Below are 27,341 nucleotides of genomic sequence, written 5' to 3' on the forward strand. Positions count from 1 at the left end.
CTTCATGTTGGCCCCCAGGGGTCACCTATCCCCGGGGCTGGGCCACCCACATCCGCAATGGCCAAGGGCCCCAAATGTGCTTCTCCCGACAAGACACGTCCAATGGAAAGACTCCGTGTTTAACAAGAGAGAAAAACGAGCTTTTTGCAGTTCCAAGACCCCTGGAGAAGCAAAAAGGCACCCACAGCTCGTACATTTTGGCAGAGCAGGAAGCTGCCAGTAGGTCCTCAGGAATCTGGCCCTAGCCCAGCACCCACACCTCCTTCCCAGGCCGGGACCGTGCAGCCAGGCCTGGCCTTACCTCTCAGGTGGCCTTAAGGGCAGAGAGGTGGCCCCAGCACCTCCTACCTCACGCTCCTGGCTTGCCGCCCTTCAGTTAAAGAACCAGGCGCCATCCACCTGTCACCAAGTTCCCAGAAGGCCTGCCTGCTCCTCAGAGGAACATCTTAGGAAGGTCCCCAAGGGGTCCCTCTGTCCCCCTCACCGGACACACTGCTCTGGGCCACAAATAGTGGTGTCTTTAGGCTGTAGAATTAAGACTCACAACACAGCCCCAGAATGCTGTCTCAAGGCCCCTCGCAGGGAGAGCAGGACCCTCACCCAGACACACGGTCCTAGGAATACCCGAGTCTCAGAGGCCCCTCCTAGCACCTCGAGTCTGGATTGGCCTCGAGGCAGTGGTCCATGGCCCCTGGTCCTGGCCCATGGCTAGGGCGAGTGGGGACCCTGGGAGGAGCTCAGGCCCACGTGAGAATCTGGCTGCAGGCCTGGGCGCGCGTAGGGTGGTGCTGGCCCTAGAAACACAGCTTGGCCGCCCACCCATTCCTCCCACCACTCAAGAGAGCCAGCCCCTTCCCTGGCCCCCGGGGTGAAGATGCCAATGCAATGGGAGCTGATGCCAGAGCAGGGGGAGGAGCAGGGGAGAGGTCAGCTCAGCGGGAAGCACTGGGCGCAGCGGGCAGAGGTGAGCAGTGGGTGGGGTCAGGAGGGTCTGAGCTGCACTCCTCCTCCCAGCCCTGCACTCGGGGGCGCTCTGGGCAGCCCACGCTGGCCCTTCTCCCCTGGAACCCTCACCCCTGGCTAAGAGTCACAGAGCACACCCAGGCTCTTCACAGCACTTAAGCCTCTGGAGTGGGCCCTGTATTCAGCTGCTCCTGGCCACTGCCAGGGGGAGATGGAAAGGACCCTGAGACGTGGACCCAGCTCGGGGTATCAGGAAGCCCAGTCTCCTGTATCCGCAGTGGACGCGGTACAACCGTGCCTCCAAGGGTAGCACCTGGGGCCCTTCCCCAAAGGAGCAGCCCGTGGACTTGGGGAGGCTCTGTCCTGCCTTGGGAGGGGGTCACTGCACCGCTGTTTCGGCACAGATGCTTCCCCGGGGTCAACATCCCAGACCTTCCCCAGGGCCGGGGGGTCTGCCTCCTGCCTGAGCAGAAGTTCCCGAGAGGGTGACGAGGAACGCGCAGTACCTTGATCCCGTCCACTGGGTTATGAATGACGGTGGTTTGAGGCTCCTACAGAAGAAGGAAGCACAGAGGAAGGAAAGAGGGAAGTGAGAAGAGGAGGAGAGTGGAGGCCCCCCCGCAGGAGCCTGGGAGAGGAGAGGAGAGGGTGGCGAGCAGAGCAGGATGGAGGCAGATGGCCAGCAGGGAGCGGAGCGGCGGGAGAGGGACCCGGAACAGGACCAATGTGGATGGAACACGCAGATCCGCCCGAGCCTCGCGGGCACCTGCGACGGGAGGGTGATGGAGAGAGTGGGGCCGAGGGCGGGGCTGAGAAGCGGCCCGCTGGGTGCCCCGCCTCCGGCGCGCTCCCTCCTCCCTTTGCTGCTGAACCCTTGGCCCCAGCATTGCGGGGGGGTGGGGAGACACAGGTTTGATGTCATGGGGGTGGGGGTGGCACATGGGATGGACGGGGTTCGAGACGGGGCTGGCTGTGAGGCCGGCGTGTGCGACCCTTCCCTCCTGGGCCAAGGCCGCCCCTTACTCGCCAGGTGGCCATTTGCCAAACCCAGCCTCCGTGCGGATGGCCTGGGGCCGGCTCCCAGAAGCAGGGCCTGTGGCCATGGGGACACCAAGTGTGCTTTCAGCAAATTCAGAACCTGGAGACCAGCAAACCCCAACCTCTTGGGCTGGCCTGCTCTTCAAGAGACACCATAGGCACACAGCACCCAGGGCAGGAGGGCTGGCACCCACTGGCCAAACCCTGTGTCCCCAGCTGTGGGTTCCCCTGGACACCTCCACGTGAGGGCCAGAGCTGGCAGGTCCCTCTGAACTCGTGCCTGCCCACCCCTCCCCAGCAGACCCCTGAGCCCTCTGGGCCAGCACAAGGCCAGCACAGTCATAGAAATGTATCTCCCCCACCCGCCTCAGGGCCTGTAGGACACGAACTTGGATGGGAAACACCACAGCTGCTGGGCCATCACCAGGGAAACCGCCAAGGGATCTCTGTCTCCCTCCAGATCACTGGGTGGGCGCTGAAGCTAAGACCAGGCCCACTCATTCTTCCTGGGGAGAAACCAAAGCCCCCACCTCCCAGATGGCAGAACCCCGCAGCGCCCCAGGGAGGGGTCGGGAGCGTGAGCCCCCACTGCCCAGTCTGCACTCCCCCGGGCCACTCCCTGTGCAGAGCTAGCCCGGCCGGAGCTCTGGGTCAGCCTTTGCGAGCAGAGGAGCTGAGTGAGGCTGGTGCCCTGGGTCCCATGTCTCAGCCTCTCTGGCTAACTGAAGGCCTCTCACCGCTGAGCACAAGTCAGCCCGGGCCTGCCCACAGCACCCGAGAGGGGTTCCCAGCCCAGCCATGGGCCCGCCTGAACTGGGGTGCCCCTCACCCCCACAACCTGGGGGCAGTGGGCTCCAGGGGCCAAGTGTCATCTGTCAGAGACCTTTATCCCAGGCCTCCTGACAGGTGGGGTACGGGAGGCCCGGGACGTGGGGTGCCGAGGGGTTCAGTACCAGGGCGGCTGGAGGGAGCGTCCCCTTGGGGCTGGTGGCAGCTGCACTGTTTTTGGTGCTATTCGTCTGGGGCTGCAGAGAGAGGAAGAGAAGCCATTAAGGATACAATAAGGGGCCACACCCCTTTCTTGGGAGGGGCGGGGGCCCAGGAGGAGATTTGGGGATGGGACAAAGCTGCAGGCCCGGGGTGGGGGGACAGGGCGCCCAGACCCCCCGGGCCAAGCCAGAGCCTCACCTTGACTCCGTCTGCTTTCTTGTTGAGTAAACTCTTGGCTGCTGCATAGGAGGAAACAGGCATGATGAGTGAGGGGCCCAGGTCCCAGTGTAAGCCACCCCCTTGGCGTGAAGCAGCCTCGGGAGCCTGCCGGGAGCCTGCCAGGAGCCTGGCCTCTCCAAGGTCAAGTGAGTGGACAGCCCAAGGTCCCGAGGCAGGGGTGGCTTCTGTACCCAGCTGGGGACAGAGTGGGTCTGCGCCCAGTGCTGAGCAGAGCCATTCCGGGGAAGGCCTGGCCAGGGCTGCCTGAGGACCCTAGCCCCAGGACAGAGTCTTCCCCCAGCCATCCTCCATGACCTTGGAGGACGCCAAGATTTCTCCTCCCACCTGGGACCGGCAGCCTCTGGGCAACATGCAGGCTCTGCTAAAAGGGTGGCAGGGCACTGCCCCCTACCCGAGATGGGCGCACAGGACAGGGCACCAGGTTGCGGTGGGAGGCACCCCTCAGTAATTTTCCATGTTCTCAGGCAGAGGTGGGTGGGCTGCAGCTGGCCACCCACACAGGGTTGGGCTTGTCCCAACCCCAAGTGCCTGCCTGCTCCCAGCTTCCTGGCCCCCCTCCCTCAGCAGACAGGACTCAGAGCTCTGCCCCCATGGCCAGGCCCCAGGCGTGACTGTCAGCTCAGAGCACCCAAGGGGCAGCTTGACTCGCCCTCATGGACCGCCCCAGCAGCCCTGGCCTTGCTCTGACAGCGCTGACTGGGGCCAGCAGGGGCCTCTGTGCCCACCCACCAAGGATCTTGATCTCAGAGTGGGGGCAACAGGATGACACACTTGGGGGAGGGTCCAAAGGGTTCCCCGCCTCCCAGGTTCCCACCACCCCTCAGACTCCCAGGCCCAGCAGATGGCCCATCTCACCCCAGCCATACCCCCCAAGGAGGTCAGGGCTTTGCCCGCCTTCCCGATCAGAGGCCCTGACCTGCCACACCCCCACAGGCCCTTAGCATCTGCGCCTTCAGCAGTGGTTAGTTTTAATTACAGAACTACAAAAAAAAAAGGAAATCAGCTTACCTTACAGAAAAGGAAAGGTGAGGAGGGGGGAGGAGAGGGAGTGAGGAAGGAAGGAAGAGAGAGAGAAAACAAGATTTGTGGAGGTTCAGGCTGAGTGCAAGTCTGCAGCCTGGGACTCACAGCGGCTCCTGCCTCGCCCGCCCTGCCCACAGTCACGCCAAGCGATGCCCCGGGACGGCCGGTGCAGTTAGGGAAGCAGCCGGGGTCGGACGCCGGACGGCGGGGCCCCTTGCCCCGGAAGGAAGGTGGCCTGGCCCCACGGCCAGCTCCCAGAGCTCTGGCCGGCCAGCCCTGAAGTGGGGGCTGCCTGCTCAGAGGGACGAGGTGGCCCACAGCAGGCCCGCGCAGGGATACTCTCTACCAGGAACATCCCTGGAGGCCACTGACTCGAGCTGGCACACACATCCAGAGAGATGCAACGGTTCTCAAAGTGGGGTCCCCCGCCAGAAACATCAGCAGTGCCGGGGCCCCCCCAGACTTACTGAGGCCGAGAAGGGGGTGGGCTGAGCTTCTGTTCAACTGTCCATCTGTTTTGGGGGATCCTGACGCTGCCTCAGCTTGAGAACCACTGGTCGAGGTCACCAGTGCAGTGACCAGGCCTTTCCCTGTCCAGGTGGCCATCGCGCCACCCTAGGGGCTCTGCATGGGAACACCGGTGGCTGCTCCCCGCCAGACGGCCCTGTGGTGCCATTGGAAAGCTGCCACACTGGGTGGTTTCAGTTCCCAGCCTTTCTCCCCAACAGACCCATCAATTCTCTCAAAAGTTTCCCTCCCAAGATCCATCGGGCAAAGTTTAACAAGAAGCCTGCTCCTGACCCAACCCTCTTGCCCAGTGAGCCTCACCCCGTGAGAAGCATCGCAGGGTCCCAGCCAGTGAGGGGACCACAGGCCATCCCTTTCTTTGCCCCCCATGCTGGCCTGCTCTACATTTCATCCTCCCAAGGGCCTGGTGAGGCCGGACTCAGGACCACGCCCTCACGCCCTCACGCCCTGGCAGCCCTGCCCCGCAGGCATCCCAGGACCAGAAATGCTGCCTTCTCGAGGCCACGTCCTACTTCCCACTGAGGGGACTATGAAAACCTCCCCTGGTGGCAGCTACATCTGCCTCCCTATAACTCACCATGGAGGGACAGGCCAGCCCTGCAGACATGAGAACTCGGGGGCCTCCAGGGCCAGCAGCCTCACTCCTGACCATCATGCCTCTGGCCTCCCTGCTGACTTTGCCTCTCTGCTCTCTCCCCATCTCCGGTGCACAGGGGAGCGCCACCACCTCTGCAGTGGGAGTTTTGCTGAGGTCACAGAGCCCAGGGGCCCTGTCTGTGCTGGCCAACCAGCCAGCTGGACGCCACTGGGAAAAGGGCTTCTCCCAGGGGCCTGGAGGAAAGTGGCGTCCAGCTCTTCTTGAAGGCACTCATGAGAGCTGAGCAGGCAAGCAAGCTAAGCCCCAGCCCCCAATTTAAGGTGGGCAGTTTGGGGAAAGTCATCCCCCAGTGCCACACAGCCTTGGCCAGTGGCATTCTCGGCTGGCTCTGAGTTACAACCAGCACAGACCAGTGCTGGTCTAAGAAGTTTGGCCGGGGCCAGCCCAACGCCCCGGTGGAGACAAGTCGGCTCTGCCTGGTCTTCCCCTTGGGCAGGAAAGGAGGCCCCTAGGTCAGACCCTGGGTGGAGATGGATGGAACCCTGGGACAGTTCTGGGTGTCAAGGGGTCCCCTTTGGTCCCTGATTTTATCAACACCCCATTCCAGACCCTGCCACTTGAGACAGCATGAGTTTTGCTCCCTAACAATCCACCCTTCTGGGGACTCAGATGGCCACCACCATGGCCCAGGCTCTGCAAATCCCTGCAGCAGGCACCTATCCTTTCCATCGATTTCCAAACACTCCTCCTTAGGAATCCCCTATAACCGACACCTGCGTGTCTGGGTGCAGTGTGGCCACACAGCTGGGCCCCTCCTGAGCATTCCCGTCTCTGTCTGGGACTAACTCCAGAGCCCTGTTGACCGTCATCTATACAAGCGGTCACAGGCATAGAGGGTTTCCTCTGTGGTTCCTCAAATCTAATGCATGATTACACAGCAGGAGCCAAGGTGGGCCAGGCAGGCGCCCTGGACCCCTGGGAGACAAGCGGAGACCTTCTGCCCCACCTGCCCCGGGTCCTCAGGGTCAGGCCATCACTGCCACAGTGAAGCCCAAGTGGGACCGTCCAGGACGCTCTGATGAACTGTAAGAGATCTACAAAGACACCAGGTCTGCTGGCAGAGGGCAACGCATCACCCCAGAGGCCGTCACCCTCAGAGACGCGATGGCCTTGGAACTGAGACCGCCCCGCCCCGCCCCGCCCCGCCGAGTCTGCTGGTTCCAATGCACTGGCGGAGGTGGGTTGACCTAGTGGTGAGGGGGTGGCCTCAGCCCACAGGGCCCAGCCGTTACCTCGTCCCCTAGCTCGTCACTCGAGGACAGCCATGCTGGGCTCCGTCCACATGCACGGGCCACCCCCCAGACAGAGCGGCCCTCGGCGCCCAGGGCGGAGCCCCACATGCACACGGCCTCATGCACCGACGCTCCACATCCACTCACAGGCAGCGGGCATTGCAGGCGGGAGCCCGGGCAGAGAGCGGCTCAGAGGCGCCTGCCTCCATCGCGCAGGAGCCCCGAGTCTCACGTTCCCTGACCCTCTGCCTCGCCCTCCCCTGGGGTGCTCCAGAAAGGCCCAGAAAATGAAGCTGACTCAGGATGACCCCTGGGGGTCGGCCTGTTGGACCTGTCCACTGGGGTCACAAAAGGACCGCAGACGCTCCTGTCCCAGGACAGCCCTGCCCTGAGCACCCCAGGAGGCAGCGGCCGGGGATGCTGGGGTCCTCCGGTCAGGCAGGTGGGACTGTGTGCCCTGTGGGGTCATGGGGCAAGAGCTGGGCTGGACGTGTAGGGGGAAAGGCCTTGGGCCTGGGAGGGGCTGGGGCATCTGCCATCTCAAGCTGACACTTGAAGGGTTTTCTTTCAGGCTCCACAGCTCCATTTAGGGAGCGCCTGGGTCAGCCCTCAGCTCCAGCTGGCTCTGCCTGGCCTAAACTTGCACCATCTTTGGCTCGGGCTGAGCCCTGGGCCCACTGGGAGGTCTCAAGTCCACTAGTCTCATGGGGTCTGGCCAAGGTCAAAGCCAAATAGCCGGGAGCTGGCCTGGGCCTCCTGGGAGGTCTGCCCCTCACAGACTGAGGCAGCAGGTTGGCAGAATTAGCCTCTGCCCTCCCAGGCTGAGGACGAGGTGACGGGAGCCTCGCAGAAAGAACCAAGAGGAAGCCTTCGAAGTCATTCTCTGGGCGACTGAGGGCCCCTGTCCTGGGGCTCGTGGGGCAGACATGCACGTTTGGGACTCAGCACAGACCACCGGCTCCGTGCGCGCGGCCAGGAGCTCAGTGCAGGTCCCTGGGGCATGTGCGGGCCAGGTCACGGGTGGACCGGGTGGCACGTGGGCTCTCCCGGGGCAGGTCTCTGCCCATGCCCTTCTCCCCGGGGCCCCCATTCGAGATCCAAACCCCCAGCAGCAGCCCCGAGGCTTCCTGTGGGTGGTGTCAAGGTCATTCTGAACAGGAGGTCGTGATGGCCAAGTGGGGAGTGAGCCTCAGAGAGCAAAGGGCTTGACCAGAGGGGTCTCCGGACCCCCAGACTGGGGAATGCAGCCCAATGCATGTAGGGTGACTCATGGCTCAGGAGTCACCTAGCCTGGCCTCTCCTTCAGTAGGTGGAGGAGGCCGCCGGGACAGTGGGGGCTGCCTCCCTGCCCACGGGATGGGCTCTGTGGGGCGTGTCCACGGCGGGAGCAGGGGCTCCCGGGGCCTCTGGGGTGGCCCTCAAGGCCCAGCTGGCGGCTGCGGGCAGCGAGGGGAGCTGCATGCCGACAGGCGGGACACTGGTCAAGAACATCTACCTTGTTCCACCAGCCCCATGGTGGTGCCGGAGGCCGCGGTGGACATTGTGGCCGGAGCGGTGGTCTGTCTGCCCACTGTTAGCACCGGGTTAGAGACGAGGGGAGGGGCGGACACAGACGAGGGGTGGGCGAGGTGAGGGAAGAGAAGAGACAAAGGAAGCAGAAGAAGATTAGAGTCAAAGTTTAGGTGACGGATGGTTTCAGAACCCCTTTCACAGGAGCGTGAAAACAAGATGGAGACCGATTGACACTGGAAAAGCATTTGCCTCCTTTCTCCTTAGAAAACCCCAGGGGGGCCTTCCGGGTGCCCGGCCGGGCGTGCGGACAGGACACGTCCCATTAGTCTTGGTGTGACAGCATGCCCCCTGCTCCCGGCAGCACAGCATCACAGCAAAAGGAACAGGATGGGCGGGTGCTGATGCAAGCGGACACGGAGGACGCACCACAGACGCTCCCGCACCCGGCCTCACCGGCGACAGACAAGCCACAGGAGAGCGAGGGGGCGGCGGCCCTACTCGGGCGACACTGTCCCCGCTGGGCCTGCCGGGGCCTGTGGCCCTGGGGTCGCCGACAGACCCCCGGAGTGGCCGCACGCCCCCAGCCATGGCCACCCTCGGTGCCCCAGCAAGGGGCTGCCAGCCAGAGTGTCCGGAGCCTCCTGTCACCTCCCCTCCCAACACACACACAGAACGGGTGCTCAGAGGAGTCAGGACAACGAGGCCACAGAGGTGCCGACCAACGCCGGGACAGACACACGGAGCTGCAGCCCGGGCGGCGGCGGCTCAGACACAGACCCAACACGCAAGGCTGGAGCCCAGGCTCCTCTGCGGCCCGCGGGGCTCAGAGGACAGAAGGCCGGGCTGGGCCAGCAGCGGGGGGCAAAGGGCCACGGGGGTGGCAACAGGGCAGGCAGCTGGCCCATCCTAGGCCTCCCCGCCGCAGGCCCGTTCCTCCTGGAGAAGACCGTTCTCACCTGAGAAATTCCGCGTGGCCAGCATGGTGGTGAGGATCGCGCCCTGCGGGGAGACACACAGCTGAGGCCAGGCCGGGACCCCAGCCGGGACCCCCTCCCGGACCTCGGGTCACGGCCTCACAGAGAGGCAAGAGTTTGGCACACTCACCAGCTGCCCCCAGACAAGCCCCCACATCCAGAATCAAAACAGTGATGCTCCCCGGGCCCTGAACTGCCCACCAAGCCCAACTTTTAAAACGTGTGAAGACCCCCAGGGGCCCCCAGCGCACCGCAGCCCCTCTGGGGGTCTGCCTCTCCCCGCAGCCCCTCTGTTTCCTGACAGGCACCCCACACCAGGACTGCGCCCGGGCCAGGCCCGGACACGCGCCCTCAGCAAGGAGCAGCCTGGCCCCAGACGGCCTCCTCGTCCAGGGCCCCCTCCCTCCTAAGCAGCAGTTTGGCTGCCCCCCACCGACCCAACCTGCCCTGAGTGAGAAGCTTCTCAACTTGCTCACACTCAAGGTAGCACGACCAGCCACCCACAGGGAGTCCCCATGTGGAGCCCCAGGGACACCAGGTGGGGGCATGGGTGGCTGGCGGGGTGGAGCCAGGCCCACGTCTGGGCGCCTTTGGTGTCATTTCTACAGGGGGACTGAGTCCACCCGATGCGTCTGGGCTGGGACAGTGCTGATAAGCAGCCTGTCCTGGGTGGCTCCCCTCCCCAGTGCGGGGCCCTCGGGGGGACGGGCTCCTCTGGGTGGGTGAGCATGTGTGCGCGGACGGCACCTGGGGCCACACACGGGGGTCAGCCTCTCACCTTGAGCTTCCTCCGGGCGTTGAACTTCTTCAGACACTCCACGGTCTCCTGCCTGTGCATCATGGACGCCACAGTGGAGCGTTGCTGTGGGGAGGGGGGCAGGGAACAGGGGTGTCATGCACTACAAGGTGCCCCAAGGGGTTCTGTTCCCAAGGGGAGCTTGAGAAATGGGGGTCAGGGAGAAGCCCAGGACAGCAACATCCCTGGGCCCTCATGCCAAGAGCTACCAGCCCCTATTGCAGCCAGAGGCCACCTGTCCCCGCTGCCTGCCTGTCCCCCAGTCCATCATCCCTTATGGCCCGTCCATCCCCCACCTGTCCCCACTCCCGCCTGTCCCTCCTGCCCATCTGTGCTCCCCCTCAGGCCGTGCCCCCTGCCCACCCTCTCCCCAGCTTGCCGCTCCAACCCCTCACACACTGGACTGTCCTCCTCTTTCCGCGGAGCTCCTGTCCTCCCAGGGACAGAGGCCTTTAAACCCCTCAGCATGTCTCAGGTCAAAGGCCACACAGCCCCCAGGAGACCAGGGGATCCATCGGATGTCAGGAGAAGGCCCCACGGTCAACTCGCCAGGGGTCGGTCCAAGACTGAGGCGACTTACGCAGACCCACGGGTGTTTCAGCGCCTCGTGCGCTGTGATGCGCTTGGCAGGGTTGATGGTGAGCATCTGGTTGATGAGGTTTTTGGCTTCAGGAGTGACCGTGTCCCACTCGGGGGATGGGAACTAGAAAGGAAAACAGTGCACAAGGGAGCCTGAAGCCCCCTCCCCACGCAGGAGACAGTTCTCCCAGGGCCTCATCTGCAAACAGGGGGCATCGCCCCACTCCCTGCCTCCCCCGATGAGGAGGGGTCAGGACGGGTCCCAGCACTCACGTCGTAGGCTCCAGCCTTGATCTGCTGGTACAGCTTGTGCTGGTCCTCGTCCCAGAAGGGCGGGTAGCCCACGAGCAGGATGTACAGGATCACCCCTGGGGAGAGCCGAGAGCACAGGGCCTCACCTGCCACTCCACTGCCTGCCTGCACCCAGCAGCCCAGCCCCGCCCAGCCACACGCCAGGCGGCCACGACCCCCGGGGGGCCAGATGCCCAGCTCTGGCTCTTCACCGCTATGGGACCCTCAGCCAGTTTCTCGGCCTTGGCTAGGGTGGGGGCCCCCGGCCCAAAGCCAGCAAACCCCAGGAAGGCACTGGGGTCCTCAAGACCCCTCAATGCCCCCTGCAGCCAGCATTAGTGAGTGTCACTGTTTGGAGACCCTTGTGTTGGCAGAACAGCCTAAACAGCGCCCTCACCTCTGCCCCACTGTCACCCTACTTCACAGGGGAGGGGCCTCCACGGCCGGACAGGCTCTGCAAGAGATCCCCACCAAGGAGGCAGCGAGCCAGGGTGGTCCGCGCCACCCCCCTCCCCTCCAGCACCCATCTGCCTCCCATGCACCTGCCGCTGCTCCCAGCCCAGACCTCTCTGCCGAGCGCAGGGCGGGCTCCCCAGCAACAGCCGGGCTCACACTAGCAGCTCTAGCCTGGGCGGGAAAGGCGCTCCTGGCTGGGGCAGCCCTGAGAGCCAGCCCAGGGCGGGCCTGGCACAGTGCAAGTGGTGTGGGTGCAGCTCCCTCGCGGCGGCCCCGCCCCACCCCGCACACCAGCCTCACCGCACGCCCAGATGTCCACCGGCTTGCCATACGCCTCCTTGCGAAGGACCTCTGGGGACAGGTAGCCTGGCGTGCCAGCAAACCCTAACAAGAGGGGGACGGGTGGTGTGAGGGGCCACAGCGACAGCTGCCACCCCCACCCTGCCCCCTGGCCGGCCAGCTCGGTACTCACCGAACCATGCCTGCTGGTCCCCCTGCACCTCGATGGCCAGGCCGAAGTCCGCCAGCTTCACTGCGGCCCCTTTGCACTTGCTGGCCAGAAGCAGGTTCTCCGGCTGCAGGAAAGTTGACCAGCCCAAGGGCGTGTGGTTTACACCCGGCGGGGTGTCGCGGGAGGGAGGGGGACAAAACAGCCGTTTGCAGGCAGGGGCACACAGGCCTGACCTTCCACCACGTGGGTGTCCCCCTGGGACGGCTGACATCCTTGGCTTGGGTGCACCCCAGAGCCCCAGGCCCTGCACCCCGCAGCCTGTCCCTGCCCCCCTCCCTGGGGGCAGGGACAGGAGCCCTAGAGCAGAGGGAAGTTGTTCTCAAAGTGCCAGCTCAGATGCCTCACACCCAGGAGCAGTGAGCCTGGGGCACTGGGACCAAAACTGAGCACCTCCCACAGGCCCAGGCAGGCTGTGCAGGGGGGCCAGGACCCCCGCCGGCAAAGGCGCTTCTCTCCTCTCTCCAAGGCTGGCTGCTCAGAGACGCGGTCGGGGGCTGCCTGGTGTGGGGCTCAGGCACTTCCTGTGGGACGGCGACCCTCAACGTCAAGGAGGAACGACCAAGGGCCCCCGCAGCCTGGGCACTGCAGGACATTCACCCACCAAACCCCACCGACTCCGGGGCAGAAGGGACCAGCCTTGACCACTGCCTACCCAGCACCACGGGTAGGAAGGGTCTGGTGTGCAGCTTCCCACCTCGAGGAGCAGCACCCTTGCTTAAGCCGGAAGGACATTCACCCCTGTCCCTCTGGAGTGCCGAGGAGGATGCCATCCCTGACTGGGGGCTCTTGGCCCCAAAGGCCTGAGGGCCCCTCGATGTACACTGTGTCCTGTACCCTGGGCCCCTCCCAGCCCGGCCTGTCCCACCCACCCCACCACCTCCCAGTGGTCAGCGCCCAAAGCTCTGGACTTCCTCATCCTGGACTCCCAGGGGGCTCTCCAGGCCCTCGGGCCACCCCCTACCCCCGACCAGGCCAACCTCACAACAAGACGGCCCATTGAGACCACACTGTCACTTTAGTGCCACCAAGAAAGACAAATGCCACCATCTAAACTGAGTTAATGCTGCTTGTACACTGAGGCGTCAGAACACAAGGAATGGAATGAACGAAATTCGCCAGCCTCACGTGGCCGGCAGAAGCCAGAGCTCCCCCACAGCTGGCCAGACAAGGCTCGGTCCCCCAGGTGACCCATGCTGGGGACGCTCAGCCCTGTCTGCCCAGCATGGCCTGGAGGCCTCTGAACATCTTGATTTTGCCAACCTGAGTGGGGCTAGGGGACCCCCAAGTTCCCTGCTCACCCCACATCAAGAAGCCTGAAATAGCAGGGGTCAGGACTGCAGCTGGGAGCTTGACCTGACTTCTAAGGATCAGAAACACCCCACCCCCACCCCCCACTAGGAAACAAACCAGCACTCCTCTCTGGAAAGACGGAGCTAAGTGAACTTGGTCCTTGGGAAGAGCTGGGCAAGAAGGTTGGGGCCCCCAGGAGGAGAGGGAGGGGACCCAGGTGGCCGCACGGTGATGCCCCAGCCCCCAGGCTCCACCCTGACTCCCTGGCGGCCCCCCGAGATGGCACCGACTCTCCCCAACTCTCTCCACCCTCCACACCTTGGCTGAGAGGAAACCCACCGCAGCACCTCTTCTGGGGGGCTGTCTCAGCCAAGGCTGATGGGGGGGCTCTCTAGGGCAGGAGGGACAGTCTGCGCACCCCACAGCTGGCAGCAGGCAGGAAGCCAGCTCAACTTGTCCCCTTTTTCTTTTTTTCAGCAAGGATTCTGCATGCCCCTGGGTCACACCTCGGCCTGGGGCGGGGGCAGCCCTCTCCATTTTTGTATTTTGGCCTCAAAATTAGCTATGCATTGTGGGGTCCAGGAACCAAGAGGACGTGTGCCCACTCCCCTGTGGTCCCCGAGTGAGGCCACTTCAGAAGAGACACAGTGACAGAGGGGAACCCACAGGACAGGCAGACAAGGCGGGCCTGGGCAGGCACATGAAAGGACACGGGACCACACAGCACATGCAGAGAGGGAGCGGGGACACACAGAGGGCACAGGAGAGGGTCCTGGGCCTGCTCCTGGCGGGACATCATCCCAAGAGCAGCCCCACAAAGATCAGCTCACACACACACACACCCCTTGGGGGCCCAAGGAAGGGCGTGGCCCCATTCAGCCCAAGCACCCATGGGAAGCTTGGTCTCAAATGCCACCAGCAGGTCTCTCAGCAGGAATGACTGGCCCAGGGGTCCACCCTTAACAAGAGAAGAGACTGACCCAAGCCCAGACTGGGAGAAAGCAGAAGTCAAGAAAGGAGGAGAGACTGAGGAAGGAAGGAGGGAGGGAGCGATGGAGAGAGGGAGGGGGAGAAGTGAGGGGATGAGAGGGGAAGGGGGGAAGGGAAGGAGGGAGGGGGAGGAGAGAGGGGGAGAAGTGAGGGGTGAGAGGGGGAGGCGGGAGGGGGAGGGGAAGAGGAAGGAGGGGAGGGGAAGAGGAGGCAAGGGAAGGAGGGAGGGGAGGAGGGAGGGGAAAAGGAGGGGGAGGGGGGAGGAGGGAGGAGGGTGCTGCAGTTCCTCCTGAGGGCCCTACCATCAGGCTGAGCCCTGGAGGTGACAAACCTGATTTTAAATGGGCTGTGGTCACTTTGCCCAGAACTGAGCCAAGGGCCGCAGAGACTAGGAGAAAGGACTGGAAGTTTGCAGAGAACTTTGAGGCTGGCCCCTTACCCCTGCTCCCGAGGCATCGATCCCATCTGCACACACATCACCTGTGTCCCACCTGCCAGCTCCAAATCTCAACTGGAGCCCAGGGAGCGAGACCCCGAGTGAACACGTGCTAATATGCTGATTTTTGACAACTGTCCCCTCTCAGCCCTGGAACCTAGAAGCGTTGGCAGGGACGTGTGCAGACACATACATGCATGCACGCACACACATGTGCATACATGCACACATACACGGACACATATTCTCACACATGCACAAACACACATGCCTGTGCGCACACACCCACACACGCGTGCTCATGTACATACATGTGCACATACAATGCACACCTGTGCATCTGAGCACACATACACACGTGCCCACACAGGTGCACACACACATCCTCACATGCACACACCACACACATACATGCTGGTGCACACACACACATCCACGTGCACACACATGTGCAAACGTCACCCACGCACACAGCATCTCCTGACACTTGCGCTGCCCCACCCCAGAGCCTCCTGCTAAACGACATGCAGTTACAGACGACAGACACCTGGCACAGAGCGGGGTGGGGGACTCACCTTGAGGTCCCTGTGGACAACCCCCATTTGGTGGCAATGGAGAACCGCCTCCAGGATCTGCTGGATGCAGTGACTGCGGCAAACAGCAGGCGCATTAGTGCAGGTGGCCCCCGAGGAGTGGGCCGGGGTGCAGGAGCAGGGTGCTGTGTGGCACTAGGTGGGGTGGGGAAGCAGGGAATCAAGGTGCCGCCTGCCATGTGGGAGAGGAGACGCTGGCCAGGAGGGGGCCTCTGGGGCTCCTTCCTCACCCTCAAAGTTCAGCACAAGGCATGGCCAGGCTCCCTGCACACCCCAGCCCTGCCCTCCCCTCTGGCCAGGCCCACGCAAGTGATGCTCAGAGGAAACATGCCTGTCCCCGGTGCACCCCTCCCCAGGCTCATGCTGGCCGAGCCTGGCCCTGAGCCGGGTGCCCTCTGGGAGGGAGGCCAGGGCTGAGCCCACACCCTGCAAAACAGGCTGGAGATGGGGTGGGGGTGGGTGGGGGAACCTAGGCAGGGAAAGGGCGGAGGCAAAACAGCAAGAAAAAGAGGGCAGGCCAGTGCCACGGTATAGGGGTGACGCCCTGAGCACCAGGGCCCCACTCCGTTCTGGGGCAGGGCTAATGCTGCAACCGCTCATGTGCTAAATAAACCACGTGTCATTTCACTTTAAGAAACTTGAGCTTCCACACAGGCTGCTGGCTGCTGTGCTAGGCAGCTCGCTCTGTGGCAGCCCTGGGGTCCTGGAAGCTCCCCTGGCAAGGGGGCAGCCTGGCACTGCCCAGGGCCCAGAGCCAAGGGCTTCCTTCCAGACTGGGGAGAAGTCCTGAGCCCCCCAGGCTGGAGGGAGAGGTCCAGGCTCTCCGCAGGCACCTCGAACATCCGCGCTTCAGCAACACCTCCTGAACATCAGACCAGATGCCCCCAGCCCCTGCACACACGAGACCCCGTAGCCTGAGCCTGCCTCCCCCAGTGGCCCCGGGCATCTGCAAAGTTTCCACCTGCCCCCAGAGCCGGGCCCAGACCCCTTGGGGGTCCCACCCCACCCCTGCAGCATTGCCAGCCACGAGAGACAAGAGGGCCAGGCTGCCTGGAGCCGACCCTCCGGGGTCCTGGTCACAGCCCCTGTGAGTGGGGGCGAGGGAGGCACAGGACCCCTCCACCAGGGACTGGACCCAGAGGGGTGACTGAAGGCCGACTGCAGGTGTGGGCTGTGTTTCCCTAACAGCAGTCTTGGAGAGGGGACAGGGGACCTCTCCTTCTCCTCAAACAGCCCTGTCTACATCTGGAGACCACTCACTGCAGAGAAAACCCCCATCTCCCTCTACAGAAACCTAGACCTCAGATTCCGAATGGTGATGGATTCCTCAGGTTTGGGGGCTCAGAAGGAGCCAGGCCCAAACCTGTGGGAGACAGTCCCCCAGCAGCCCCACCCCATCTAAGGATGCCACTAAAGGCTGGAAACCCCCCTCCCCCACCCCACGCCCTGAGCTCTTCCCCCCAAGTGCCGACCTGCCCCCAGTGCCTCCCTCCCTGCTCCTGCCCCTCCCACAACGCCCTCATCTGCCAGGAACAATGCTTTGTGGTCCTGTCTCCTTGCATCCCCAACTCCCCATCCAGCCATTACCAGCCCTCCCGTTACTGCTGACGTGGGCGCCGCCCCCACAGGCTGACCCACCACAGCTGGCTCACCTAGGGGCCCCCCTCCTCGCAGGCAGAGCTCAGCTGTGAGGTCTGGGAAGCTCTTCTGAAGTCAGGACGGGCTGCTGGGTGGAGGCAGAGGCCACATGAAGCCCCCAGCACTTGCTGCTCAGAGCCACTGAGCCAGGGCGCAGGGCAGGGGAGGCTGGCTTTCCCAGCCCCAGGAACCTGCAGCTCACTGGCAGACCCAGAGCCTGGAGAGGCGTGCTGGCGCCATCACCGCTCCCCCATGGAGCTCAGCCGTGAGTCCCCAGACCACTGCACCCTGCAGCACATCACGCTGGGGCTCGGTGACCCTCCGGCAGACCAGCTCCTGCCTGCACTGCTGCGGCCAGACCCTGCTTCTGCCCTCAGGGACACCGGTCCTTGTGCCCAGCCATGTGCCCTATCATCCCCTTCCTGCAGCACACCTTCACAGCCCGCAGGTTGGCATCTCCTGTGCCCTGGCCACTCCTTGAAAGCCCTGGAGGGACATGGCTCCAACCTCAGGCCCGCTGAGACCCCTGTGAGTCTTGACTTTAGCTTTGGGTCAAGCGCATCTTCTGTATTCACCCTGGCAACCTTGCCTCGGCTCTCACCCCAAGCACGCCCTCTGGACTCTCCGTGAGCCCACGCGGTCCCCACTGCAGTGACACGGTGGCCCTGTGCTCTGTGTGGGCATCTGGGCAGCGTCTGTCTCTGCATTGGATTGTGGCTTCCGAGACCCACAGAGACGGGTTGGTTCTTTTCTCTCCATTGTGTCCTCAGCCCTGGACACAGGAAGGTGTTCCCCAAACGTTTCTTGGACCCATGGATCCTCCTGCCACAGCACTGATTGATGCATCCACTGAGATGAGGGTGGGCTGCACCCTCTTCCCTCCTCTGAATACCATCCTGGGGACGCAGGGCCCCAAACCAGCGCCAGAGACGGGGCCACTGCACCTGCTGAGCCAGCACCCGGTCTGCATCCCACCTCAAGCATCACGGGACAGCCCATGCTGCTGAAATCAAGCCACACAGCTCTGCTGCAGCCCGCGTCCCCCCCATCCCACAGGCCCTGCTCAGGGCACTTCACAGCCACCACTTCACGGAGAGGCTTGTGCTGGCTTGGCCCAACGCCCGCTTCCCCGTGCTCACAAATGAACTGGCCAAGCAAACTGGGCTCCCGAGAGAAAACTGGGCTGGGCTCGGCCCTTGCCCCCCGCCAACTGGGCAGTGCTGGCCTGTCTCCCCAGTCTACTCTTCACAGCATCTCTGGGACCGACATGGGAGTGGCGTCTGCAGCCTGCAGGGAACGGGACACCCACCTACCTGGAGAGCAGCCCGTTCTGGGCAGCCCTCCCTCCAGGGACCTCTGGGGACCGCTCCCAGGGCCTCCTCACCCAGCTCTCGCCCTGCGCTCCCATCTGAGACCACGGCCTTGGAGGACAGGAGGCCACCAGTCACAAGGTCCTGCCTCCCTTCTGCCTTCCATTTACATCATATCAGCTTCCTTGTGGGGCCCTTTTGCATATTCTAAACAATTTAGAAAGTCACTTTCATGGTCCAAGTTGTTCCCAAGCTGCATTCTAGACGCTGGCCGGGTCCTGGACGTCATTCTCAGGTTCTGGGCTCTGCTGTCACCTCAGCGGTGCTCCCTCCTGGGACAGCCAGCGTCCATCCACACAGGGTCCCCTTTAACCACCTCTCATGAGCCATATTGCTTTTCAGGGTTTTTTAAAAAATTAATTGAGCATTTTTTATTTTATTTTATTTTGGGAGGGAGAAAATTAGGTTTATTCACTTATTTATTTTTAATGGAGGTACTGGGGACAAAACCAAGGGCCCTGTGCATGTTAAGCACGTGCTCTACCACTGAGCTATATCCTCTCCCTCAATTTTTCAGGCTTTTTTTTTTTTTAACAGATTCTAAAGATTTTGAACTTTGCTTTCCTAGGTTGAAAAAAGACCCCTCATTTCTCCACAGACTCCAAAATAAAGATCCCATTTCTTCCTAAGAGGAAGCTCCAGCCTTCTTGGCTAGAAAAGGGTTCAGAAGAGCAACTCCCGCCTTGCTCCCTCTCCTTCTAGAGGTGTGACACGTCACAGACTCATCAGATGCTCAGCTTTGAGCAGCGTGGCCCTGGGCAGGCCCCCCAGAAGGGTGGCTGATAAACGTGGCCAGGCCAGACCTGCACGCTGGCCAGGGAGGCGCTCCCCATCTCAGCCAGGAGTCTCAGACTCCAGCCTCAGCACAACCCAGGGGAAACCCAGTTGGCACCACCACCCTCCCAGGGACGGGGAAAGCCTTCAGCCCATCTGCCACAGTTCCTGCCGATGCCCATGGGCGACCCAGAAGCTGAGCACTGACACAGCTGTCAAACGCACAGTGCCAGGGTTCCGGACGCCTGGGAAAGAGGGCAGCCTGAGGCGTGAATTTCCAGCTGGAAGGGATCCCCAAGAATGTCCCTCGTTCCCTCTCGCCCCCTCCTCAGAGTCTGGCTATGAGCAAGGCAGAGTCTGTGAGAGGGAACTGGGTGTTTGTGGGTGGGGCCCCAAATACCAAGGGAGCCCCCACCACGGAGTCCCAGGGAGGGAGGTCAGGATGCCTGCCATCCAGGTGGGCAGGAGGGAGCCACAGAATTGAAGGTGTGGGGTGGAGGCGGAAGGGGGCAGGGGCGAAGATGAGGTCAGAGGCAGGTACGAGGTGACAGTGGGCAAGGGGGAGCTCTGGGGCCACAGGTGTTGGGGGGATGGGAGGCATGGGTGGGGGACGCGGGTGGGCTGGGGGTGGGGGCAGGCACACAGCATAGGAGGAAGGCGCCAGAGGGCTCCAGGGGCTCCCGGCCAAGAACAGGGCTTCGCTGTGGGCCATGTCCCCCCTCAGGCAAGACCACTCACTGCAGAGCGGAGGAAGGGCCGCTGACGACCAAGGAGCCCTGGCAGGATGCTCCAGGCAGGACGGCAGAGAGGGCAGCCCTCCCCGTCCCGGCGCTGCCCTGGCTGTGGGCCGTGGGGTCTGTCCTGGGGGCAGCCAGCCAGGCCCCTTCCTTCCTGGCCTGGCCGGGCACCTGCCCTGCCCTGGCAGGTGTCAGGACCGTACCAGTCCTGGGATCTGTCCCCACCCAGCAGGCAGACACCCGCACTTGGTACATTCCCCCCTGAGCATCTCAGAGCAGGAGGAGGTGGCTCTGTTCTACTTTCTACTTTTCTTGCAAGTAGGAAAGAAATTTGAAGTCTTCCTGCTCTGAAAGGGAACAGGCCGCTGCCAGGCTGTTGTGTTGAATGAATGCCCTCCCTCAAGGCGTATCAGAAAAGCGGCCAGTGCCCGTGAGCCCTCAGGCGACTGGCCGGAGAGGGAGCTGAAGACCTGGCCCGACACCCCACCTCACCCGGGCCCAACCTCCCGCCCCAAAGCCCGCCAGGCCCGCGCCGCCTGCCGCCCAGCTCCGTGGGGGCCCGGGTGGCACCAGGACCCCGCTCACGCCTTCTCACAGGGACTCCACTTGCCCAACGAGCAAGGCTGCCTGTGGGTGCAGAAGCCAGTCACAAAGGCTACTTTTGCAAATAACGCTCATTTTCCTGATTAGAAAAGTAATGCATGTTCATTCAAGAAAATCTTACAAATAGACAAAGAAGATTAAAAAGTTAAAAACCGTCTGTTACTCCACTGCCTAGAGAGGGTCACTGTCGGCCTTTCTGCTTTTTAAAATGAGTGTACCCTTCATGCCAGGCGGGCAGGGAGTGGTGGCCCTCAGCCGTCTCCAGTGGAAGTCATTCCTGTCACGGGTCAGGGTAGCATCTGGCCAACAGCAGGGGCCACAGCAGGACCCAGGGGGCCTACCCTTCCAGGGAGAGGGACCCCGCCATCTCCCAGCAGCCGCACTACTGGCATCTCTGAGAACGTCGGTCCCCTTCAGCCCCTGGTGAGGGCTGGCGAAGTCCCTCCTTCCTCCTGCACCACGGGCCCTGGCTTCCTGCCCACCGCCCCCCAGGGAGCCTGTGGCAGGGACCCTAGGAAGGAGGGTCAGCGGGCACCCTTCCCACCAGCACAGGCCCCGCTGCTCTCTGCTCTGCTTCCAAGATGGCCCAGGGAGGATGTTACAGAAAGGGATTCCTGGCCCGTCTTTGGGAAAAGCTTTTGGAAACTGAATGTCCGTGAGGAAGGCCAGGGTGCCCACTGCGGGCCATGGACAGACGTCTAAGGGCGGGAGGATGCCCACCACTGCTCTGTCCCCACCAGCACCCCCAAGGAGAGCCCCTCTGTGAGCCAGCTCCCACCCCAGGGCAGACGGCAGGCCTGGGCCCTCCCGGACTCAGGCCACAGCTCTGTGGTCAAGGACACACGAGCTGTCCCCTGCCCCTTGGACGGGCCCAAAGAGCCCCCAGCAGGGCTAGGCGGGGCATCAGCCTGGCAGGCAGCCTGACACTTCAGCCCCGCGGCCACGTTAGGGACAACGTGCACAAGGGTAAGTGTGGGCCGGAGGGGCAGGAGCGGGGCTCAGCGAGGGGACGACAGGGCAGGCCGGCACGGGCTCTACACCCACCTGGCGTCTGCTTCACTGTAATATTCTCTTGCCACAATGTCCTCAAAGAGCTCCCCACCGGTGACCCTGTGGGGAAAGCACACAGAGGTCACAGATTCTGGAGACCCCCTCCCCAACCCTGTCACCACCACCATCATCTCCACCTCCTGCACGTCACCACTGTCACCACCAGCTCCGGCCATCTTCGCCTCCATAAGCACCAACACCATCATCATCACCATCTCCACCGCCACCTCCTTCTCCGCCACCGACACCACCTCCTCCTTATCATCCCCACTGTCACCTGGGACTGACAGCTCACCAAGCGCTCGCTCACACAGGGCGGCATTTAGCATTTCAGTCTTCACACCCCCTCCATGACACTGCTGCTCTTATTAAGTTCAGAAAACTGAGTCTCAGTGATCTCAGTGACATTCCCAGGGTGGGCAGCCTAGGAGTTGGATCCAAGCCTCTGCAGTGTCACCCGGGCCTTGTGACTAATTCTAGGCCTGAGAAAATCGGGTCTTCCCTCCTCAAACCCCCACCAAGGGCCAGAGACGCGGCCCCGGCACAGAGCAGAGGGGCCAGAAGAGACGGTGCCTGGATCTGGCCTCCCTGGTCAGGGAGCTTGCGAGATGTCCCAAGTCCCAGCTCCGGAAGGACAGTGGGAGCTCTGTCCGCATACCCTCTGGCCAGGCGCCCCTTGCCCAATGAGTAGCCTTTGGGCCCTACGGTCGGGATGGACCCTCCCCCCAGGTAGGAACCACCACCTGGAGGGCCTCTAGGAACCCACAAAGGGCTGCCCAGAGTCCCCTGGGCTGGGAAATGTGGGCGTGGACGGAGAGGAGTGGGTGCACAGGGGAGCAGGGAGGAGCTATCCCTGGATCTGCCCGAGCCCCTCGCCCAACTCTGCCAGCTCTGAGTCCTCACAGCCTCCACCAAGAGCTCTTCTATCCCCGCGTGGTCCAGCGTCTCCCTCCTGCATCCCGTGGGGACACCGAGGGGCACTCCCCCTGCAGCATCTTCCTTCCAGCGCCCCGTCTGAAGCTGCGCTGGCCCCATGCGCTATGGTCTACTATATGCATTTCGGTTCTCATAGGTGAGGCTTGAGTTGGCCTCATTTTTGACCAGCACTCAGGGCTGGGCTGGTCCATGGAGACCATGGGCACTGCTGAAAGTGGCCCTGGCGTGGGCAGGCTCTCCCTTAGTGGTAGAGAAGCACAAAAAGAAGGATGCCTTGGGTGTTGACACGCCCCAGCTTGAGGCTGGATGCATGTCCTCAGATCCTGGGGACACCGCCTACAAACCCTTGGGAGTGAGGAGCTTTTAGGGTCCCGCTTCGCCACTGGAGGAGGCTCAGGCTCAGAGCAGGTGACTGCTCAAGGGAGCAGAGTCTCATGTGCCTTTGCGCACACGTGGGTGCAGAACAGGGTCCTAGGTCCAGCCCAGGAGAGGAGAGTTCAATGTTTATCTCTCTGCACACACAGCTCACAGCTCAGGCTCTGCAGAGCCCGAGTCCAAGCACAGGGCAGAGGGGGAAAAGGCCACAGGTATTGGCCAGGGCTGCAGCAGGGGTACATGGAGCCACCCCTCCACCGGACCTCTGGGTCCTTACATCCATAGGAGGCTCCAACCTGTGCTGCCGGCATCTGGGACCTTGTGGTCCAGAGCTGCAGGGCAGGGAATTGGATGCTGGCGCTGGCGACTCGAGCTGGCTGGGAAGGGCCTGGTTCTCCCTTTCCTCAGGCCCTAGACAGACAGCGTGGCCAATTCTGGCCTGCAGCCATGGCCACGGGGGAGCCCCTTCACCTGTTCCCAGGCCTGATGCCCAAGGCCCCGTGACATTCTGAGGCGTGGGAACGGGGGAAACCTATCAATCCCCGAATTCATAGAGTCCCCAAACTGCCAAAGGGCCTGGGGCCTCCTGAAGTGATGTCACCCCAGGCCTGAGACGGTTCCCCAGTCCTGGGGCCATATGGTCTGTCCATACGCATTTTGGTTCTCGAAGGTGAGGCTTGGGTTGTCCTTGTGGCAGAGGGTCTGCAGCGTGGCACAGGGGGGCTGGGCGGGGAGGGGGAAGTGTGGCAGGGCCTGCCAGCATCCCTATGTCTCCACTGCTCCCCTCCCCCTGCGCAGGCCCTCCCTGCCCCCCAAAACAGCAGCCTGAAGCCTAGGGGTGTCCTGGATGTCCTAGAATGCGAGCTTCAAAAGGCTTAGGGGGAGGTTTTGGGGGGTATGATGTGCAAGACCCAGGACCCTCCCTCCCCAGCCTCTCCAAAAACACCAGTCAATTTCCTCCCACCAGCCCCTCTCAGAACCTCTCCCCACACCTGCCTACTGTGTGGGCCAGGAGAACCAAGAACCTCTCACACGTGTGCACACACACGTGCACATGTGTTCATGCACTTAACATGTACAAGTGTGTACACACGTGCGCACATGCACACACCATTTTCTCCCCCACTGGCTGCTCCTGAATCACACACACCCACCCATTGGCCACCAGTGCCCCTGGACATGACCACCCTCCAGCCCAGTGGCCTCTATGTTTCCTGGAAAAGAGGCTGGTGGAGCTGAGTGACAACAAGGCTGCCACCTCCACAGGGGGCCGTGGGACAGGCATTTTCAGGCACAGCCTCTGCCAGGCAGTGGCAGTGGTGTCACAGGTCAGTCCTGGCCACCTGAGTGGTGTCCTGTGGGACACAAGGGTACCAAAAGGTAATCAAGCCTTCCAGGGGCCCAGAGTCCCGGCCTCTCCTGACCAGAGGGCCACCAAGGGAGCCGGGGACTTCCCAGGCCTCCAAACCCCAAGGCCAAGGCGTCTGTCATTTGAGGGAGGAGCTCCCTGACGCCAGCACATCCTGTCACCACGGCCACGCCCCTGGGCTGGGCTTCCCAAAGGCCCAAACCTACCGCCCCTGCCCACCCCGGGGTCCGGAGCTGCACTGACTCATGGGAAGCTAAAAATAGCAGTGCCAAGCTGGAGCTGCCAGGGAGGGGGTGACATCACTGCTTCTAAATCCAGCAGGGAGCGAGAGGCGGCAGAGGCCCCAGACGCTCTCTCAGCCGCCGCACACGCACGTGTACACACACGCTCACACGTACACGTGTGCACACACCAAGCAAATCACACACGGCATACTCCCACAAGTCACACATGTACACACACACACACACAACCACAAACCATACACATGGGCACACCCACAAACCATGTATGTGTGCCCACATGCACCCACACAGGTACCTACCCCCACAAATTACACTTGCACAATCTCCCCTACACTTCAGGCAATCGCACACACACGTGCTGAGCCCACAGACACGCATGCACACACATACATGGCCGCACCCCCAGCTCACACACGTTCACACACACATGTACACACATGCATGCACCACAAATCACACATGGCCATGTGTTCACGCAATCACACTCACACACATGCCCTCATAAGACACGCACTGTTGTGCACACACAGCCCACAAATCACCTGCACAGGTGTGCACACATACACGCCCACAGAAATCATACCCACACAGTTTTATGCAACCCCATTCACACTCACACCCTCACTGGCTCACACATGCTCACTCATCAACGTACACAAATGCACACAATCATCAACACTCGTGCACTCTAACACACGCATGCGCGTGCCAGCCAGTGGGCCCCAGGGCAGCTGTGATGAGAAGACCAACGGAAGGAAGGTGAAGGAAGACGGAGGGTCCGTTCCTCTGGGGTCCTCCCCTCGTCCCCTCCCCTCCACCCCGGGGCCTCCAGCAGGTCCTGCCCACTTAGGGGAGGGGGCCCAGCCTGGACCCCGCGAGACTCCATCCCCTGGGACTGGGAGGCTGAGGGTCCCACCCCAGGCCGAGGCGGGGAGCAGACAGGGCACTCACAGATCGAAGACCAGGTAGTGGAAGCCCTCCTCGGAGATGCTGTCGTGGAGGCGCACTGCGGGGACAGGAGGCGCCGTGAGCGTGGGCAGCAGCCGGGGCGCCCCCGCCGCCCAGCCCGACCCTGCGCCCGGCCCGGCCAGCGGCCCGCAGCTCGGGCCCTCCAGGGAGGGAGCCCGCCCACCCCGCCAAGGGCCTGGGGCGTCCCGCAGGAGGGCTGGAGCGCCCAGGCCATGGATGCAGGCAGAGCCCGAGGGGAGGGCTGTGCGCCCTGCAGGCCGATGGGCCCAGGCGAGCATCCTCAGGGCCTCGGGGGTCTGGTCTCTCCTCTCCTTCCCTCTGCCAGAGGGAGACCCAGACCCTTCCCAGGCCCCGGCCACGTATGTCCCCTGCTCCCAAACGTGGCGGACAGCAACAGAAAGGGGACCACGGGCTGGAAAGGAGCCGCTGAGGGCCTTCACGGGAGAGGAGGGCCGAGGGCTCCATCGCTAACCTCTCAGGACAGGCTGAGGGGACAGGGACCTCCCGGGCGGAGGGCCACCCGCCCAGTGCGCAGAGGCATCGCTGCTGAAGGTTCGGACCCTGAGTTCCCATTCCAGAACCCACAGGGTCAGCAGGATGGCGCCACGGCCATGCACGCCCTCTCGGCCTTAGTCTGTTTCCTCATGTCCCTGAGCCTGGGACAAGGCCCCGCCAGAGTCGCGCTGGCTAGGATTTGATGTGTGAATGAATGAGGGAATGAATGAGTGAACAGCAAAGTGGATTGCAGCACAAAGAACACAAGCCTCCTTTTCCTTGAGCTGGAGATGCGCCCGGCACAAACAGCAAGTATTTCTAGGAATGGCTCGTTTTGGACACTGCCCCCCACTTGGTAGATCCTGCCTTCTGTGACTGAGGCCCACAGTGTGCTCATCAGTAACCGTCCCAACCATCCCAAGAAGTTATAGATGTGGAAGCTGGTGCACAGAGAGGGTAAGTGACCAGCTGAGGGTCACACAGCTCACACATGGCCAAGGAGCAGTGTGAACTGGGGCTCAGGACCCCCACGGAGCTGCTGCATCACCTGGCCCGCTCGGCCCCTCTGCTCCTTAGGCCTCTCCCTAACTCCGAGGGATGGGGCCGCAGTGCAGAAAGGGAGAAGAGCAGGGCTTCTCCCAGGCCTCCAGGTCCCTTCCCCACGCCCTCAAGGCTGCCCCAGTGTCCTCCAGCCTCCAGCTCTGGTCTTCCCAAGAGTCTGGCCCGCAGTGTCCTCACACCAGGAACCCCAATCTGGCTGCAGTGGGTGGCCCCTGACCTTGGGCCAAAGCCTGGCACCCGGGGGCAGACCCCTGTCCCGAGCGGCCAGGGCACCTGGTCACTGAGGAGAAGGCGCATGTGCTGGTTCCCGGGGTGCCTCGTCTCACACCCCTGCTCCTCTCACCATTCCTTGCTCTGTTTCTCTGCTCAAGGGCACGGTGTCCAGCCTTCTGCCTTCATCCCACCCAGGCCTGGGGCCAACGCCTGGCCCCCTCTCACTCCCGCCTGGATGCCCGCGGGGGTCTGCATCTCCCTGACACTCAGCAGACCCCTAGCTCACTGCAACCTCCTTGAGGACCCTCCTGCGAAATCACTGGAGTGAACAAAAGCTCTCCCTTTGCTGACTCCTTTCTGTTGGGGGCCCAGCAGGTCCGCCCCGTTTGAGCAGCCTCCCCAGGCCCCAGCTGCCTCTCCTGGAACTCCAAGAGAAGGAAGGCCCAGGGTGGAGGTGGGGCATGGGGGGGCGGGGTCCACCCTCCACCACCCTGCCAGCCCTGCAGACGGCACACACAGAGGGACACTCCCCGGGGGCCTTTCTCTCATCCCATGCAGGGGAATCCCCCTTCCCCAGGGGAGCCCCACGGATCCATGAATCTGGGGTGCCACCGGGCCTTCCTCCTGGGGGAGGCCACCCCTGCCCCCTGGGCGTCTGGAGACTGGAAATCTTTCACCCTCCCCTCCTGCACCGGCCCCCCCCCACCTCGGCTGGAAGTCCTCCCAGGGCCATGGTCCCCTGAGGTGCCCACCTGCGCAGCTCACAGGTGGACCATCCTGCAAGGGAGGGCAGTTCCAGCCCCGGAAACCAGGAGGCGGGAATTTGCCATCAGTGAGTCAGGCCCAAGGCGGGAGGGTGTAGCTCAGTGGGGAAGCACATGCTTAGCATGCGAGAGGTCCTGGGTT

General features: G+C 62.9%; 1 protein-coding gene across 3 annotated transcripts in view; it reads right to left on the minus strand.

The window, feature by feature from the left end:
• The window catches only part of CAMK2B (calcium/calmodulin dependent protein kinase II beta), an 88,411-nt gene that overhangs the window by 10,796 nt on the left and 50,274 nt on the right, over positions 1 to 27,341 (minus strand). Inside the window, exons 4-16 of one of the 3 annotated variants that reach the window (XM_072965274.1) lie at positions 25,149 to 25,203; positions 21,267 to 21,332; positions 15,083 to 15,155; positions 11,753 to 11,855; positions 11,581 to 11,664; positions 10,807 to 10,901; positions 10,535 to 10,657; positions 9,937 to 10,020; positions 9,141 to 9,183; positions 8,168 to 8,242; positions 3,190 to 3,227; positions 2,955 to 3,026; positions 1,470 to 1,514 (exon numbers count right to left, since the gene is read on the minus strand). In XM_072965274.1, coding sequence (XP_072821375.1) covers positions 1,470 to 1,514; positions 2,955 to 3,026; positions 3,190 to 3,227; positions 8,168 to 8,242; positions 9,141 to 9,183; positions 9,937 to 10,020; positions 10,535 to 10,657; positions 10,807 to 10,901; positions 11,581 to 11,664; positions 11,753 to 11,855; positions 15,083 to 15,155; positions 21,267 to 21,332; positions 25,149 to 25,203 — 956 coding nt within the window. Of the gene's footprint in view, positions 1 to 1,469; positions 1,515 to 2,954; positions 3,027 to 3,189; positions 3,231 to 8,167; positions 8,243 to 9,140; positions 9,184 to 9,936; positions 10,021 to 10,534; positions 10,658 to 10,806; positions 10,902 to 11,580; positions 11,665 to 11,752; positions 11,856 to 15,082; positions 15,156 to 21,266; positions 21,333 to 25,148; positions 25,204 to 27,341 lie in introns of all 3 variants that reach the window. The other 2 variants (XM_072965272.1, XM_072965273.1) reach the window with 2 other exon arrangements.

Source organism: Vicugna pacos, chromosome 7, assembly GCF_048564905.1.
Source record: "Vicugna pacos chromosome 7, VicPac4, whole genome shotgun sequence".
In the NCBI taxonomy this organism is placed as follows: domain Eukaryota; kingdom Metazoa; phylum Chordata; class Mammalia; order Artiodactyla; family Camelidae; genus Vicugna; species Vicugna pacos.